At 32.3% G+C, this 20,066-nt stretch overlaps 1 protein-coding gene across 1 annotated transcript in view; it reads right to left on the bottom strand.

The window, feature by feature from the left end:
• The window catches only part of LOC129231695 (uncharacterized), a 107,611-nt gene that overhangs the window by 44,857 nt on the left and 42,688 nt on the right, over nucleotides 1–20,066 (bottom strand). The window contains exons 17-20 of the mRNA XM_054866059.1: nucleotides 19,646–19,917; nucleotides 18,844–18,973; nucleotides 7,496–7,650; nucleotides 1,948–2,098 (exon numbers count right to left, since the gene is read on the bottom strand). Of these exons, the coding sequence (XP_054722034.1) occupies nucleotides 1,948–2,098; nucleotides 7,496–7,650; nucleotides 18,844–18,973; nucleotides 19,646–19,917 (708 nt within the window). The remainder of the gene's footprint in view (nucleotides 1–1,947; nucleotides 2,099–7,495; nucleotides 7,651–18,843; nucleotides 18,974–19,645; nucleotides 19,918–20,066) is intronic.

A 20,066-nucleotide genomic window follows, 5' to 3' on the forward strand; every position in this document is an offset into this window, starting at 1 on the left:
TTCCGGAAAGAGATGGAATTTTCCCAAGAAGCTAATGCACTTATCCATACATCGGGACATCTCCAATCATGATTTGATGAGCACGAGGATGCAGTTAAACATTTGCCTTGGACAGTGTCACCTTGGACACTGTCACCTGACCTTAATATAATTGAACCATTTTGGTTTATTTTAGAGCAATCGATACAGTATGGATATCTTCCAACAGCTCCTCGCCCAGAGCTTTCACAATATCTCTATGCAGAATGGTATACAATTCTGCTGAACACTATTCAACACTTGTATGAATCGATTTCTCGAAGAGTCCAAGCTGTATGACATGCCAAAGGTGGTCCTACACCATACTAATAAAGAATTCTTTACAAATCTCCAGTGTTTGTATTATTTTGATAACTACCTGTACAAGAATTTCTGTTATGAATTATTAAAATCTTTGTAATGTATCCTGATTAAGTTTAGTGATATTAGGTGCATGCATTATTCTCTAAAAAATATAAAACAGAAGTAATGCATTGCCAGAAGTTCACCATAATTTTATCTTCAAACTATATGTATTCTGTTCATGTTTTCCAACTGTTTATAAGTTCTGCAGAAGATCTCTTGCAAGCCAGGATGGCTTTCATTTTTATTTCCTTTATACCATTTACTATGGAGAATATTTTTTATTTATTTATTCATTCTTTTGTAGTTTTCTATGCCTACTTCTTTCTCAGAAACTGGCTCTTAAGATACATCAGAATCATTAACATTTTTGTTATGCTATTTTCATTGCCAAAATTCATTTTGTTTATCCCTTTTTTTATATCATAAGACAAGGCATAGTTCTTAAAACATCAACTCTTCAAATTTGAATTCCTTAAAAAAAAAAAAAACACCTTTGTTAGATTATGGGTGCAGTTTTAGAACTTCCTGCACTTTTAGCAGGCTAAAAAATCTTTTTTCATCACATTTCTTCAGGAAAACTTCCACATCCTCTGTGTGGACGAATCAATCTACTGAGCCCACATGCTCACATCAAAACATACCGTCTGCAGAAGGAAACCAAATGATACGAGACCGATTGATTGATTTTGTATTAAAGTAGTCACTGTTACCTCATACTTATCAAAGTGATGTCATCAAATTTTGCATATGATGCATCGCATAGCCAACTCAACAAAGTTAACCTTTTAACTGTTACAATTTTCAACTTTTTCCTGCTATGCAGCCAGCCGAAAGTTCCACAACTTTTGAGCTCTGATATCACGTCTGTCACGATGTGCTAACATGTGATTGACAGTTGGGTTTTTAGATACTTAGGGGATTTCACTCGCCGGTTATCTATCACATTGAAAACAGGAATCTTTTTCCATAGTTTGAATCAAAAAGAACCTTTACACATTGTAAAAACTTTCTAGCTTTTCATGAGATTGCTCCAAGAATAATAAAAAATTAAAGCCTCATGCCAACAAAGAGAAAATCAATTAACATTTGCACAATGAATTTAACCAAAAGTAATGATAGTAAAACATCCAAAAATAATAATGACAACTTTTCCCAAAATGTTATTTGTGCAGTTGAAAGAGATGAAGGTCATAATATAGTTCCTCGTGAATCTTAATGTCACAGGATAAATTCATTAAATTAATGCTCAAGCTCCAGTTCTATATTGAAAGCACAAACTTTGGAAATGAAATATGCACATTTCTGCTGCTTATGCAGTTAGTCTAAGAGTAAGAAGTTTCTAATAATGACACACTTTTGATGGGAAACTTGTTAGATTTTGATAAATGTGTACTTACATAGTTATTTATTTTATTTATTTATTTATTATTTCTTTTTTTTTCAGTTATACTGGGCAGACTTAAGATGTTTTGACTGTATTTATGTAATTAAAATGTTTCTTCATAAATAACAGAAAAATGATAGCACAATAAAAACTTGTAAAACTTAAAAGATGCTACATACATTTTTACTAAGTAAAACGGTATGTCCTTGTCCAGCACTTATGGCCACAATATTTTTCTTTTTCAATGCTTTGACAACAGTAGGAATATTAACATCTTCAGCATTTCCATGACCAAGTTGGCCATGAATTCCCCATCCCCATGTATAGACCCTGGAATGATCAGAATAGTCAAATAAAGAATTAAATGCATTGATAACACATGTTTAGATTTTAAAGGAAAATATCTCACTTTAAATATCACTTCAAAAATGAATATAAAATTAAAAAACAAGTGTAGATTAATTATAGCTAAATACAATTAATGACAATTTATAAAGATTCAAAAATTTTAAATTGTGGTTCAATATGCAGATATTTTAATGTTATCTCATTTCATTAACTTTCAATAACAGAACTACAGAAAAACAGACCCTTGTTACTTTGCATTCTTTGTAATGTTGATATGAAATGCTTTGATGTACACAAATATATAATACCTGTCATTAAAGGGAATTCACAAAATTATGCTAAGAGTATACAACCAAAATAAAAATGATGAAATTTTAAATTGGCAATAGCAGTGAATTTTACAAGATCTAAACTTTATCAGAATAATGTTCTTCGCAAAAAATATAACAAACGCAAAATACATTCAATCTCAAAAAAAAAAGAGAAGAAAAGAAAACCTGTGCCATAAAATAAAAAATAGAAAAGTAAATATGAGTTCAATGAAAAAAAAAAAAAAGAAAGAAAGGAAAACCTTAAATGAATCACTAAACTGTTCAGATGTTATAGCCACAACTCCAATTAGTCTAGTTAATTTCTTTGAATTTAAAAAGGCAAGTACAAAAAAGTCACACACAAATTGTTAATTAACAGGAAAATTAATAACAGTATACAGAATTACAGAAGAAGACCATTAAAATGCACACCTTGGGACCAGAGCTTTTGCGTTATACAGATTTTTGAGTTATATAGGTTATTTCACAAATTTTGAAACTAATATTCAGAATATATCTATGTTAGCCCTTCTGAATGAGTTTTATCTGCATTGAGTATTAAAGCACTAATATTACAATTAGACATTCACAGATAAATATGTTTCACAATAAAAAGAAAGTGAATTATCCTGCACGTCTGCTAGCTTCATGGTTTGCATCACAGCTGCATTTTCAAGAGCCTACTGGTATTTTCTGTTTATTGTAAATGCTAATTTTCATTTAAAAGCTTTGCATTAAAATGGAAAGATGAAAAACAGTTTTAAAACATAATTTGCCAAACATTTTTTTTACTTGCAAAGCAAAACAGTTGTTTACTTCAAAACCTATTGTTTACTTCAGGAAAGTTGTGCAGTTTATAGAGAATTGCGTTATATAGATCGGCGTTATAAAGGTATTCTACTATACATATACATACAGGGTGTTTCATTTTTACCTGCAAGACCTTTATTTTTGCAACCGTTAGTCCTAGATGTATATTTCCAATTGCAAAAACGTTTAAAATCAGATACAAGGTTAAGATATTGAAAGTTTGAAGCAAAAATAAAAATGAGTCAAGAAATACAAAATTTTTTTTTACGGCTTAACTTTTTATACGGCCTTAGGTCCCCTAACTTATACTCAGGGAAATAATATCCATTGACAAATAATTTCAACACAAAAAGTTTAACATTAGTACGAGCAATATTCACCGAGATATGAAACACAGCGTTTTGTGACTTACACCACTTTACACTTGCTGTCAATAGCATCTTTTGGGGGGGAAATATAGCAGTTAACAAGGGTTTAAAATTATGTATGTGAATAGAATGTGTTTCTTCAAATTGATTGAGATTTTGTAGTGTGTTTTGCGCATCATGGCAAAACATTAGCATTTATTTTTGAATAGCAATGAAAAATATAAATACTTTGTTCTTTTACTTTGACAACTTGTCATTCTTCTGAAAGGGCAATAAGTTTCAATTTCATCATCTATATGATCCCTTAAGACTTTGAACTCGAGTATCTCTTTGAGCTGTGGTCGCACAAATGTCAAACTTTTTGTGTTAGTAATATCTTTCAATGGAGATCATTTCCCTAAATATAAGTTAGGGGCCCTAGGGCTAGTATAAACAGTTACATTTTGCATTTTTTGACTCTATTTATTTTTGCTTCAAACTTTTTATATCTTAACCCTGCATTTGATTTTGAATATTTTTGCAATTGGAAGTATGTATCTAGGACTAACGGTTGCAAAAATAAAGGTCTTGCAGGTTAAAACGGAACACCCTGTATGTATATATATATAGTAGAATACCTTTATAATGCCAACCTATATAACCTGGAATGTTTCTAGACCTGATTTATTGGATAATCCTTTTATTTATTTTTTATTCATTTGATTGGTTTTGTTTTAATTTTATTTTTATCGACTGGCACGAAAATTGATTTGATGAATACGGATTGGAATTTGCACCCGGACACATAGGTAAGATTTTTGATTTTTCGCTGGCGGTGTGGTGGAGGGACATTATTGATAGCCTTGGCTTCTAATGCTCAAGACGAAACCCCAGTGCTTATAGGTTTAGGTCTTAGCTCCAAAAATCTGCATTCATTTTTCACATATAGTGCGTTTAGCCCAATGTAATCTTGAATGTTAGCTTTGTCATAACAGGACATCCTACATTTAGTTTTAGTATAATTTTTTGGTCTTTTGATCATAGGATGAAGTGTCCAATGCTGCAGAGTTCTGGCTTCATCTCTATCATTTCTCTATGTTGTGACCTTTTCTGCTTGTTGTTTTATTCATGTTTATATATATATATATATATATATATATATATATATGCAAAATGTCAATATATATATATATATATATATTGACATTTTGCACCAAAAGAATAAATAAATAAAAAGATATGCATCTAGCAAAAAAAAAAAAAAATACATACAGGTCTCCAAACAAATTTTTAGTTTGTTCCAAGGGAAAAAAAGGACCAGAGGTCTAGAGAAAGGACTAAAAATCCCAAAATTAATAATAACTTTAGCACAGTTGTATAACCATTAGTATATAGGAAGAAAAATAATCAAATCTTCGGAAAGCAAAGCTATTTCATTTGGAAAAAGAACACTTTTATAAAAAAGTTGTTAAAATGAAGAAGAAACTTGTGTGCAATAAATTGCACTAAAATATGCTACAAACAGAATAATGTTAAAAATTCAATTGAAGACATATAATGGGAAGATTGTAATTCTGTTGAAATTAACAAGGTCATTGTGCCTCACAACTTGAAAATAAAAATTCCATTAATTTGATTTCAAAAACAAAAAGTGTACAGGAACACAGACTAACATACACAAAAGCAAAATATGAGCACACATTTGAATATAATTTAAGCATAAGAAATGAAAAGAAATCTTTTTTTTTTCTCCTGTTAAAACTAAATCATTGAGACTACAATTTATAATGTGAAACTATACAACAACAATGTGGAATTAAATTAGATTCCAAAAAGTACATTAAAGGACTGAAAAATATTCCTCTAACTTAATAACTAATGATTTCTTTTAGGTAAGATGGTCTAAAAATATTTACACAAATTGTACACTTAAAAATTTTAATGTATATCCTTCATTAATTTTTTCTAAGTCATATTTTCTTATACTTCACACTAGCAAAGTATTGTGTGATTTTACACTTCAATATTAATTTAACAGGTAAAAACAAATTCTAAATGAAATAAAATCTGCAAATTCAGTATTATTTTTCAGAATTCAATTTGCACAAAAATGGAAAAAAAATAGAAATTAAAATTTAAAAATTGCAACTTTCCTGATAGTAAATGTGATTTAGGTATGTTGATACATAAATCCATATATTTCTGCTTTGTCATAATTTTTAACCTCATTAATAAGGGAAAGCTAATGCTTCTCTTTAAAAACAACTTTTCAAACAAGTTGAGACAATTTTATGCACAGGAATACATTTAATAAACTAAGAAAGTTAAAATAAAATCCTTTGAATTTCTGCTCTACTGGTTTTTCAGCCAGTCATAAAAAATTGTACAAGGAGAAGACAAAGGTAAACATCTTCAATATATGTGACATTTAAAAACAACATAGCATATGTGAATCTTTCTCCAGAAAATATCTTTTGAACGAAATATTTTTCAATTTCTAAACCTTTTGTTTTCATTTTTTTTTCATTCTTACATGAAAGTGTTACATACTAGAAGTAACTATAATTAATGGCCCAGCTAAGTTCCAATTATTTTACTCATAAATAATAATAATAGAAAAAAGCCTTGTTCACGGAAGTAAACGAAAAAGAAAAAGAAAAAAACTCTTAATGTTCAAAAATCGAGGCTAATTTAATATCAAAGTAGTAATTTTATTAGTTCTGCAAACAATGTGCTATTTTAATGATTAGCAGGAATCTAACATTAAGCTCTCTTAATTAAAGTACAGCTTAATTAGTAGTCATCATTTTAGTTCAAATGTGTGTTAAGAATGGTATTTAGTAAATTTGAGAATTTACTGCCAATTTATAATTTTAGTAAAATGCCTATTATTGATGTATTTTTCCTCCATCGTTTATTTTCACCTCAGAAATAATAACATTGATAAGGTCTGTCACGGAGGTGAGATTCACAGAGGTGAGGAATTTTCCATTAATATAGGCTTGATGGATACATTTTCACAGGGTTTTTTTTTCCTTCATTGCTACAATCTGCACATGTTAATCATATGAAAACATGTTCATTTCTTTTTTTACATTAGTTTACATCCCTGAAATTCAAGTTCAGGGGGTGAGAAGTCACAATAACCAGACTTAAATTTATAATATATATATATATATATATATATATATATCTTCTTGTTTTACAACAAAAATTTCACCACTTCTTTACGGCTCAAAATAAACAAGGGGGCTCCTTTTATCATAGAAAATAAAATTTGATTTCATTACTGCCATGTGTTAATGGGGAATGGCATTTTGTGTTTAGGTAACGGAGGTGAGAATTTATTGTGTGGCATGACTCCTTATCCTACTGAAATGAACTAAAACACAATATTAAAAAATAAATATACTTAAACAATTAGTATTTGAGACACTTGTGAAAAGAATAATAAATAAGTATATACTTTTAATTAAACAAGTTATTAAGCAACATGAAATGCCACGGAGATGAGAATTCACATGTTGTGAAACAAAAATATACTAAAATAAAAATTATTATTAAAAAAATGTTTGCAGGTTTACATAGATATATTTTTGATGAAATTAAAAAGCATTGTTAAATGAATTGTTCCTTAAAGTTTATCCTGTAAAAGGCATGTGACAGAAAAGTTACACTTTTGAAGAATGACTCATATGCACTAATATGTAAACGCAACATGTTTCTTAAAGCAGGATGGGAAGTGAAATTACTGCTTGTTTAAAATGATGGGCCTGTTGCTTTCTTAACACTAGAAAGGTAAATGACACATTTTATTATTCAAGAAAATATTTGAGTGACCTTGAGACCTCTTTGGGAAACAAGAGTTTATATTGAAGTATGATCACAAAAGCAGGAGGATAAATTAGTACCTGCCATCAGATGCTACAGCAATGGAATGGTATTGACCACATTTTATTTTGATTATTTCTTCACTTATTAGGCTTTCAAGTACAATAGGTTGAATTGTCTGCTGCACATCTCCCGCACCAAGCTGACCAAAACGTGATGAACCCCAGCCAAATAGCTAAAGAAAATCAAAATCATATATATTATTTCACAAAGGTGCTATTCTCTGCAACAGTGCCATACTTTCACAATACTTTATCAAATTTCATTAGTAAAGCATCATTTTAAAGGTTCTTTTTCACCGCTTTCGGTGAAAAAAAAGAGAGAGAGAGATTATATTTTAGTTTTACTAAAAAAAAAACAATTTATTCTGTTTTTTATTTGGCATTGCTTCAATTCATAGCATCTCAAAATGCTGACTCATTGGCCCAGTTAGTTAGAACCTCATACTAATAATGAAAAGATAGTAAGAATCGGCATGGTCCAAAAACTGTTGTTCTGTTGGCTTTTATTCTTCAGCAGAATTCTGATCAAATTTCATGAATATATAATCCAAACTCATTGCAGGATTCTGAGCTACAGTCAGGGGAGGATTGACCAGGTTGTCTAGTCGGGGATCCCCGACTGGGCCAACCGCCCAGTGGACCACTCCAAGCAATTTTTCATTGACCATAACACATTTCAATTCACACCTAACATTTTTAAAGTGAACACTAAATAAAAATAAACCATGTAATTTGTTTACTTGGTGAACCTTTGGAAACAGGTTTTTTTTTTCCATCCTAAGCAGGGACCAAAGTGAATAGCTGAAGTTCACACGTGCGAATGCTTTCCTCTCTTATCAACTTTCTTTCTAGTTTTTAGAGCCCTGGGGGCCATATGGTTCCCACATTGTAGAAACGGGAGGGGGCCAGAGAAATTGGGGTCGGACGCAGCCTGAAAAAGGGCCCAGGATGATAAAAGGAGTGTTTAAAACTTACATTAGTACGTCTATTAACAAAAATTGAAGGGGCCTGCACTATCAGACAAAGCAACCCTGACCCTGCTCTAAATGTGTGGCCCATGCTTTGAGGTGCTTATATATGTGCAGGGGGCGGATACCTGTTGGCCCGGTTCTGAGATTGAAGCGGACCTGAGATTTTTTAAACAAGGGGTGAAATATATGTAAGGACGTAGGGGTAAACAATATGGAGGGGGGGCGTAAAAGTCATTTGTGATCGGCCCCAAAATTTCTGTGCACGCCCCTGTACATGAGAATCCTTTGAATATAAAAAACCTGCATGAAATGAGCAAAGCTTCTCTCCCTGTTCTCAAGCGATTTTTTCAAACTGCCAACTTGATGCAAACAAAAAAGGGAAAGGAACTGAAGAAGTATTGAAACGCTACATCCTCAAAGTCAGGAGTAAAGAGATAATGTTTTCTGAATGAAAACAAATAATCATAAAGTCAGCACCCCTAACAGAGAGCTAAGAATTTAAATAAATTTATTAAATTGCATACTTTACATATTTTTCCGGAGAGCAAGGGCTTTATGCTGCCGCGGGCAGGTAAACAGCAGTATCTGCAGAAACCAGTTTTCGAGGCAGTTGAAGAAACGCGATTTGGATTCATTACTAATAATCGGGAAATGGTGGAATTAAACGATTTTTTTTTTCGCGCCTTTTTTTAGTTGAAACCAAATACGCAAGATTGTACAATAAAGCTAGCATACAATACATGAAAAAAAAATCAAAATTTTCTGTTACTGCTCTTGACCTGCCCATGCTAATATAGTCCTATAGGTTATAATTGGCAAAATTATGGTTTTGAACTACCCTATGTTAAAAAATTGTCATTTTGCAAGGATTCACAAAAAATTAATAGTGAAATAACCGCATACATTAAGACTTTCAAACTCAAAATATTGCCTCTCAAATGTATTAGGAAGTATGTTGACTAGCTTTCATCCTAATAATGCCTCTAAATGCTTTTAATTTCACTTCGAAGCTTAAAGGAATGGTTTTGCCCAATTTTCCCTGAGCTTAAAATAAAACAGCGTGTTTTAATTTGACTAATTTTCCACCAAAACATTCACTTCATAAAATTCTATGTATTTATTCGAAAATTCCATGAAAATTTCAATAATTTGCAACATTACTTTATTTTGGTGTTTTAAAACTCATGTTGGTCATTGTTCTGCTCTCAGTCACAATCAGCAAATTGTCAACTAGTTTTGAAACAAATTACTACTGCTACTTGACAGCCACCAAGAAAATTCACACCGTAATTTTAGAACTTATGAGAAAATGGGGGGATTTCGATTCCATTCTTTAGATAGGCGAGTGAATTTGCATCTTATATGCAGAATGAATTAACTGAAGAATGTTGTGAGGGTTTTGTTCCAGAAAAGAGAATTCCAATAATTAAGCAAAATCCAGATGAATTATCTCATGATGATGCAAGGCTGTTAAATTCAACATCCAAACAGTTTGAGGTGAATGTCTACTACGTTATTTTGGATACCACAATTGCACTACTCAATGCACGATTTGTTGCAAATGAACCACTCTTAAAAGACATTGCTTGGCAAGAATCTGTTCGCTTTTCTGAAGTTAAATCCCTTGCAACTTAACGCAAACTGTATTGTGTACTTTATCGGATAGTGAAAAAGGAGGCCACAGGAGAAATTCGTGAAGAACATATTCAATCTTCTACGCATTATTCCAACTACAACAAACCATTAAAAGAATCGACAGAGTCCGAAAACCTAGACGTTGATTCCTCTGCAATGCATAAAATACGCAATGTCATAAAAAAAGCATATAAAAGATGCATAGTTTGCGCTTTTAAACTTATGCATGAACTTAATCTTTTTGGACCAATATACCCTTCTTTATATGTAATATATAAATACATCCTTACTCTCTCATGCACTCAAGTATCGTGTGAAAAATATTTTTCGGTCTTAAAAGTGATAAAAAATTGCTTACATTCAAACCTTGGACAAGATCTTCTTGAGGACTACATGCTCATTGAGCCATCATTTAATTACGACTAAGATAAAGTAATTGACAGTATAGCTTCCAGTCCTGCAGAACTATCTTGGTTGCTCAACGCTGGAGTGAAATTAATTCCTTTATTTCAATGCCCAAATTTTACAGTTCAACCTTTTTGAACCATTCTACGAAAAAACTGCAATTTTGTCCCGCACGTGAAAGCATATCAATTTGATCAAAAAGGAATGATTTTAAAATTAAATGAACAAATTTATTTTCAGTGCCAAGTACTGTTTTTGCTTTCCTTTTTTTCAATTTGAGTTCTTATCGTTGCATGTGTCTCTAACTTGTCACACAGTCAAGTGCCCATACTTGGGACAGTTTTGAACTTTTGCCTTTAGTAGCATAGTAATCACATGTTTTCGATTCAAACGAAGTTCTATTTTTAGGGTGCACTTTAATATTTCTCCTCAAGACAAGGTAAGATCTGTAGATATGTCCCTTTAAAAATAAAACAAAAAATGTTCATTGTCCCAAGTTACGAACCCCTCCCCCCTCACCCTGACTTCAGCAGAGGTGCCAAGTTTCAATGGAAGTTATCAGTAACCAGAGTCATAGTTGTAGTGAAAAACGGAAATCTAACACACGTAGTCGCGCAAATAGCGATCCTAACAGTTGTGTTTAAACTTTAGTACACATTTCTGCTGAATAATTAAAATTTTCAAACAAATATGCATTTAATAATTGAAAAATAAAATACAGGAATGAAAATTCTCAAAAATCGGTGAACATTGAAGTTATTTACTTTATTGAAAATGATATACATAAAAACAATTAAGAAGCACAAAATGTCAAAGATTAAATTAAATTTTAGAAATCGGTTGAATGAAGCTGTAAAATAAATGCAAAAATTATTGAGAGAATAATAGAATGGATACTGTAAAAAAATATTAATATTTAAGAATCGGCTAGAAGTTCTTATTTATTTGAACATAAATTGATCCAAGTTGACTTTTTAGCAGCTTTACATTGTTCATTTGAAAATTTATGATCGAAACATTTTGTACTGAAGTTGAAATTTTTCTGTTTTTCTATAAGCAGTGATGTCAGTGTCTCTGTCCCCAGAGTCGGGCGAAAATCAGTTTGGTTCTTACGTACCACACTAAAAACCCTTTCTGAAGTTGCATTGCTATGTGGCACAAGCAATAATGCTAGCATTAATTTTGAGAGAGCATTATATTTTTTAGCTCCATTCTCATCAGATATCTATGATATTTTGTGCCATATAGCATCTGCACTATCATTTATCACATCATACTCCTCAAAATTTTCAAATTGGTACATACTAAATTCTATGTCCAAATTTGCTTTTTCTGCATCTGTCAAAACATTGGGAAATTTTGAAATTAAAAATTCTACAGAGGAGAATGACATTTTTTTCCGAAGAGAGACATCTGCAAGAGCTGCATGCTCCACAAATGAATTGGCTACGAGTATTTTATTTTTAATGTATTCCACACTTTTAACATAAAAATTTCTTACGTCTTTATAAAACTGTTCAGCTTCATCTGAAGAAATATTCTTTAGGTAACATTTGGTTTCTGATCCAATTACAAGATCATTGTCTGCTTTTTGATTTTTTCTTTTGGCACAGTCGAGGCTTAAGAGTGAGTTTGGACTATCACCAACAGCAGAAGGTTTGATAAACCTTACAATAAGCCCTAATAATAAATCCTCAACAGTCTTGCTTACTTTGTGTATTAGGGGTTTTTCTTGTTGAAGAAATGTGTTTGCATTCAAAAACAGGGGCAACACACTTTTTAAAAATAACACATAAACTTTGGTAACAGGGTTTTGCATGCTGACTTTAATTTCTTGATACTTTGCATGCTTAATATTATTCTTTTCATCACAAAAATACAAAGTCAGTGGCTCCCACTGTTCGAGGACTCTTTGAATACATTCGAACAGAGACAGCCACCTGGTTGAAACATACTTTAATACTTTATGTGGTTTAACCCCATATATATCTTGGCACAATTTAAAACTGTGCTGCCTTTTGGAGCTTTTTTGCAAAAAATAATAAATTTTTATCAAAAACTCCTCAACATCAAATTGTTGTATTGCTGCACAACCATTCTTTGCAGCTGGATGTAATAAGTGGCAAACACAGCCCTGAAAATTAATATTTGACTGAACTTTTTTTATATAAGAAAGCACACCCTTAATATTTCCTGTCATTGCTTTGGCATTATCTGATGCAAATGCAACACTATTTTTCCAACAAATTTCTTTCTTGGTGAATTCTTTATTTATAGCATTGAAAATTCCCTCACCAGTGTTATCAGTGCACTCAATGATGGACAGTATCATATAAATAATTTTGCCATGATTTTCGGAAAAATAGGACACAACAATGGGGTAAAGTTTCGTATCATTTTTGTCATTGCTGCCGTCTGTTGCGAGAGCAAAGGGCCTTGAATTTAAATTTTCAATCACATCATCCTGTGTAGCCGATGAAAGACATTTTAATAAAGCAGTTGTTTTTGTACGCCCACAAGCATATTTCGCTGCTATTTTGGAGTCTGGAAACATTCTTTTGAAGAGCGGTCCAGCATGATCAGAACATGATATTGGTAGATTATGCTCCGATATAAAACTTGTGAACAGAAGTTCTGCTTTTGTCACCAAAAGTTCATCATCGGCAGTTTTCATACATGCAAACATATTTTTGTTCGAATCGCAAGCTTTTGCGTACTTTTGATGCATGGCAGTTTTAATATGCCTTCGGCAATCATCTCTTCCACCATGAGCAATTGAGATGTCTTTGGAGCAGATAGTGCAAAAAACGAACTCCGGCGCTAAATTTGAATGAATCAAACATTGCCATTCTTTTGTGTACTCTTGTCGATATTTCTGGGTTTTTTTATGTCTTTTTGTAGGCTTTCCTACATCGTCTACTGGATTTTCTTCTACATCTCGAACAGCGTTTTGTTCAATGTTAAGCGCTCCACTCTGGCTATTACTTTTTTCTGGTTTAGACTGCTGTAGAGATCCATTACTATTATTTGGATCGCGATCAGGAACTCCACGTTCGGAACTTTTTTCTCGAGCTGACTTTAGCCATTTATCCATAATTAAACAAGGATTAAAAAAAATATGTCGTGAATGTGAATCATCGGATAAGAAACAATCACGCAAAATGAAAAATCGTGCAAGTGTCAAATATCCAACGTGCACGCTGCGTTCTCGAACAAATCAACAAGCTTAAGTTGAGTTGTACCTATACTTCAAAAATTAGTGAGCGAGATGCAGTGAATTCTCAAAAATAGTATTTTATACTTTTTAAAACACACTTGGATGACTTTAAGTTTACAGTTCCTATCAATATTTAAAAATGACCTAGCGGAAAAAAAATTTGTAAGATTTTTCGAAACCTTACGCACATACATCGTTGGCCAGTCGCTATTCTTACAACGCATCCATGCGCCGTCGGTTTCTGTGCATCACGCGCGAAGTATCCGGCGAATACACAAAGCGAGTTGGTAGGTGACATACACACTAAAGCGAAAGAGAGCGCAAGCAATGTTATCGCTTTCTCGGCAAGCTTAAACACGAAATAATGGTAGATAACACATTTTCTCATGAAATTACTCCAAACGTTCTAAAGGGAATAATTTTTTAAACTTTAGAAAAATTATCTGAGCAAAATTCGACTTTTCCGTAACTTTTTATCGATGTTCGTAACACCGTAATTTCGACGGGAATCCGTAGTAGTTACGGGCAAATCGTAATACTTGGCACCTCTGCTTCAGACACTTATTTTTTTTATCTTTCTTTCATGTATTCAGCAATAGATTATAGTTTGGGACACCAACTATCATTTCAAAGAAATGTATTTCACAACCCAATAAAAAAAATCATTAGATAGAAATATTATAATTTGTAAACCAGGAGTTTTCAAACTGGGTGCCGTAGAAAGAGACGAGGGGTGCCGTAGGAAGAGACGAGGGGTGCCCCAAAGTGTCCATGATGATATCAATATATATTTGAGGTGGATGAGCAAAACGAAGTCATATGCACCAATAAAGTCATCCAATCATTGGTGCTGCATAGTAAAAATTTGCTAAATCGTGACTTCATCGTCATTAGAAACCGTAACTGATGATAAAGTGTAATCAACAAGCAGTTTCTAATCACCAGCCAACAGAAACAAACAGAAACGAGGTAACAAAAGATATTACAGAAGCTTGATGTCAAAACTACCTGAACTTATTTTACAATAAGTTTCATTTCGACATGGACCGCAGTAGGTTACTAGTATGAAAAAAGTATTTTATTGTTATTTAAGCCAAACTTATGTTCCTAATAAGGTTAAACCGTCTTCCTTTTTTAAAACTGTATAAAAACATAATTAAAACATAAAGTTTCACTTGTTTAATGTTTTTTCTTAGTTTTTATGAGTCATCTGATGATTATGCAAAAGCTAGAACCAATTTAATCATAGTGAGATACTGGGTTATGAACCTCAGGGTGGTCTTATTTGGTGCACTTATCTTATTTAATAAAGATGGACATTGAATGTCCCCTCAGCCTTCTTAGTTCCTTTGAATGTAAGATTTCTGCTTTCCCCTCTGTATTTGAAAGCATAACAGCAATTGGTGAACCCAAATAAATAATAAAGCAGCAGAGAGAGAGAGAATTTTATCTTTCCATATTCCTTATTTCACATTCAATATCATTCCTTCATAATACGTGAAATTCACCACAAATGAATTAGCCTCATCTATACTTTGAGACTCATTTTCATTAGTAGAACTAATATATGTAATATTTTGGAAAACGTATTTTGCTCATCAATAGATTCAATTTTTTTTAAACAATGAAAACTGTTCTGTCCTCTTATGGTATGACACATTTAATGTCATCAGAATAGCCTTCAATTTATAAAACTTTGTATCTATACGTTTTTGTTAACAAAATTATACACTTTATTTCCTCAATATTCCTTATAGACACTTTTTATGCTTTAGTATCCTCATCAAACTTGGGACAGTGTCCCAAGTTTGGAGCCTATTGGCAATTTCTCAACTATATGAATAAATAAGGTCAACTGAATTAGTTGGGTGGAAATGAATTTGCCCAAATAAGACACAGGTATATAGCCGAGATGAATTGACAGACAAATTCAAACTAATGCTGCTCAGTTAGCGTAGGTAACCCAAGTTATTTCCATACTTAAAAACCACATATTTTTTTCAAAATTTTCAAAATCATAAAAATAATCCAAAAAACTGATACATCAAAGTTTAACTCACATAGCCTCATAAGGCTTATCTTCATTTATTCTGTAACACCATTTTTATATTTTATTATTTCTTACTGGTGAAATACCAACAGATGTACCAGCCCTCAAAACAAAATTTGGCAAAATGTACCCAAGTTAGGGTACTGTCCCAAGTATGGGTACTGTAAATATTAAAGTTTTGAAGTATGGTGGGAATAAAGCCAATAGTTTTGCTCATATAGAAGCAGTAGATTTTTTTTTTCTTTTTCTAATTCACAATGGTGGGCCAAAATGTGATTTTGCCGACTGGGTCAAAGGTAGCCAGTCTGCCCCTGGCTATAGTTTTGCTGATCACAGCATAACTTTAAAAAAATGTTTCAAAAAAATGAAGGCAGTGATTTTCAATTAATTTTGTTGCTTTATTTATTGCAAATTGCTTTAAGGTATAGCACTCTGAAATGAAGGCACATTAGCTCAGATGCTAAGAAAGTCTTGCTAACAACATTAAAATCATGGGATTGATCGTATCATAGATCTGAAATTGTAGTTTTTGAATGACTGAATTTTGAACAAAGTTTTCATGAATATGTAATCATAAACCGTTGTGTTGGATTGAAATCAGGAAAAAGAAATATTTAGTTTAACATGGTAGTTGCAGCATCACATATATTATTTCTCAAAGGTATTTTTTTATTTGGGGAGGGGGGAATCAAGTCACATGTTTGCTATTCAAAAAAAGAAAAAAAAAACAGGTACAGTGAAACCTCCGAATAGCGGACAGTCAAGGGACCAGAGGTTTTGTCCGTTATTGGGAGGTGTCCGCTATTAGGAGGAACTACTTAATTTACCTTTTTCAAAATGGGCTGTTGTTCCCTTTGTAGAACACAATCGAAACAATTGCGAAAGGTTTACTACATTTTACATCAAGTGTAATTAATCTGTTTTTTCTTAATAAAGGTATACTGACAGCACACACTTGTCTTAAAAAGCATTTAATCAATTAAAGTAATCAGTTAAAACAGTTTGACATCTCTTTTTTGCATTACCAACGAGGGCGATTCGGCGGAGCAACCCCCCTCCCCCCCACACACTTTTTATGGTTAATTTATTTATTTTATCTCGAGTATCACTATTGCATGATTGACAGTTGGCAATATGACCTTGAATATGGACAATCATTTTCATGTCTAAAAATTAAACAACCCAACGAAATCACGGCGCCATAAAGCCGACTACTACCGGCGCCGGTCTGCTCAATTGCATCTCCCGAGAGCCCCACTTAGAAAAAGTGCCCAGTTTCTTCTTTTTTTAGTTATTGTGTACAAAATTCATTAAAATCTTAAGAAAAACGTACGTTAATTGTTAGGCTGACATCAGTTCACTTATCTGCTTCAATACGCTCAAAACTAGCCGTTACAAAATTATGACTTTTTTTTCTTTTTCATTTTTTGCTGCCCGCAAAAAGTACCATGTCTTTTAGTTTTTTTTTTTCTGCCCCCAACTTTTAAGCCCCAATCGCTGCCTCTGCCCCTTACCACCCTTTTAATTCCAAGAAACAGTGATAAGGAAATGACGGGGGTGGGGGTGGAATATCAGTTGTGGAGGATGAAAAGCTTTGTAAGGCAAGCAGTTACTAAGATATTCTGTGAAAAGAAAAAAAAAACGGAAGCGCTACGATCGCAAGGAAAATTTTTTGTGAAATAACTGTCCGTTATTCGGAGTGTCCGTTATTCAGAGTGAATTACATGGAATGGCCTATATTGAGGGACTGGGACTTGCAAAAATGTCCGTTAATTAGAGGTGTCCGTTATTCGGGAGTGTCCGTTAAGAGAGGTTTCACTGTATTTAAATTCCTTCCGTCAAGCCCAAATGCCAGTTGATATTATTTGATATATGTAACCAATTTTCCAAGCCTAACATGAAAAAAAAAATCATAAAAAACAACACCTCAAAGGAGTACAGTTATGAAGCAGCTAAAAAAATAAAACACCATAGAGAGTAATAAACTTATTATTCAAATATAAATTAAATAAAGACAATACACACTGAAAAATATAAACATATATTATCTACAAAGTCCTCAAGATTAAATTATTGAAAGATAAAAAAAAGTAATCTATTAATGTACACCAACATTGCTACATGCAATAAAACGTTATTTACTGAGTAACTAATTTTTAAAATAAATTTAGACCACACAGATTTAAAAAAAAAAAAAAGACATTCACACTCAATTTTTTATTACTAGAGCTGTTAGAATAAAATCCAATCTTTGACCAAAGAAAAAAAAAGTAGGCACATCTTGAGAATTGAAAACCTGATCCCCCCTAAAGTCCTTGGGACTCCAAACTACTCCCAGCAGTCCTATCATTGCTAAAAGCATTCTTAAAACTGTTTCGGAATGCAGTTTAGCTTGACTGTTGTTGTAACCATGATGTCCTTCCCTGTCAGAAATCTTGTTCCTTCCAAAGCCTTTTAAGTTTGGGGAACAGCCAGAAGTTCTAGAGAACTATATCAGGAGAGTAAGGAGCCAGTTTAATCACAGGAGTTTATTTTTGCACAAAAAAATATGAATCATGCGTGAAAAATGTGTTTGCAAATGTGCACCAAAAGCTGTCTGCATCTCCCAAATGGTTTCCACTCAGTTGTTGCCTAGTTTCTAGCAAAATTTGTATAGTAGTACTGCTTCAGTTGTTCTCTCATTTCCTTTGAAGTACAACAACAGCACTACATGCTACCTTAATCAAACACTGCTTCCCAGTGACTATGGCTATTGATAGACTGGAAAAAGTTCATGCATGTACACAAAAGTTTAAGGTCAGCTCAAACAAGTGAGCTTGATTTATATCTTTCTGCCCTCCTCCCCCCCCCCCCCACAAAAAAAAGTTTGGATATTTTTCTCACTGATCTCCTACATGAAATAAGATGAATAGCAAACAAAGTTACTGTTTAAACTATGAAGCAAAAGGGCATTTTAATATTAAGCATTAGATTATATAAACTTTTATGAGAATATGACTTGAATGTGAAAAAAAAGCGGTAAAAACTAGATAATGTAAATCTAAAAATTATTTTATGAACAATTTTTAATGTAAAGCAATCTTCTTACCCCACAATCAGTAAGAGCTAACGTATGCAAGGCTCCACATGACACAGCTAGAACATTTATTTGAAGTCTTAAAAATGTTGGAACTGGCTGAGGTGATTGATATTCTACACTTACATCTTCTAAACCCAATCTTTAAATTAAAAAAAATATATATTAGCGTCAATACATACATGCATTACAGAAATTGTTACGAAAAGAGAAAGTTTAATTACTTCTTTCATTAAAATTTCAACTCATATGAGACATTTCAATAAAGATTCTTTTGAAGCAAAATTGAACATAATTGTTCAAAATATAATGCTTCAACTTAATACAAAAGCTTTAATTACATATAATTGTCCTTGAATTAAAAATAGGCAACAACAGTATGATATGCACCATACCAGGTGGTTAGATTCTCAAATTAATACAAACCATTAGTCAAACCATTATCACATTATCCTTTCCCTCTTTTTAATGTGTATTAAAAGTTCAAAAACAATACATTTCACACAAAGGGAGTGCCAACAAGTAAACTAATTCTCAATATCCATTATGACAAATTTCAAGCATTTGAAGGAGAGATAACTGAGTGGTTCACATAATTAAGTTCACATAATTTTCAGTTATATATGTAGTTTTAAAAAAGGATAAAGACAACTAAAAGAAAAGTATTAGCTAATTGATTTCACAATGAAAAGAATAAATACATATTTAATTTTTGGTCTCAAAAGATGTTAATGAAGAAAAAATATATAGAAATAAAACTTTCTCTTCCTGCTAAAGTAAATATATACTTAAACTGCAGTCAAAATTAAATTACCTTCCACAGCCAGATTTTCCCCATGTATATAATACTCCATTTTGAACACATGTAGAATGAGCTTGCCCACATGAAAGAGGAGAGTGATTCACAAGTGACTCAGCTGATCTTTCGGAATTGCAAGTGTCAACAGAATTGTTCCTATGATTTTCAATTTCAGGCATATGTATTAAATCTTTAATAAACTTTGGACAGTTAAGTTTGTGGCAAAGCATTAATAGAACAAAAATGAAAAATTTTATAATATCCTCTGAAGAAGGCAGTTCTTCATTCTGAAAATAAAAGAAAGAAAACCAATGATGCTGTACTAAAACATTTACTATAGGGAAAACAATGCTTTTAAAACATGAATGGTAGCTCAAACTCTCTATATAATTTTGTCACAAAAATATTTGATACTTAGAATCAACATTATATATAT

Source organism: Uloborus diversus, chromosome 10 (assembly GCF_026930045.1).
Source record: "Uloborus diversus isolate 005 chromosome 10, Udiv.v.3.1, whole genome shotgun sequence".
In the NCBI taxonomy this organism is placed as follows: Eukaryota; Metazoa; Arthropoda; class Arachnida; order Araneae; family Uloboridae; genus Uloborus; species Uloborus diversus.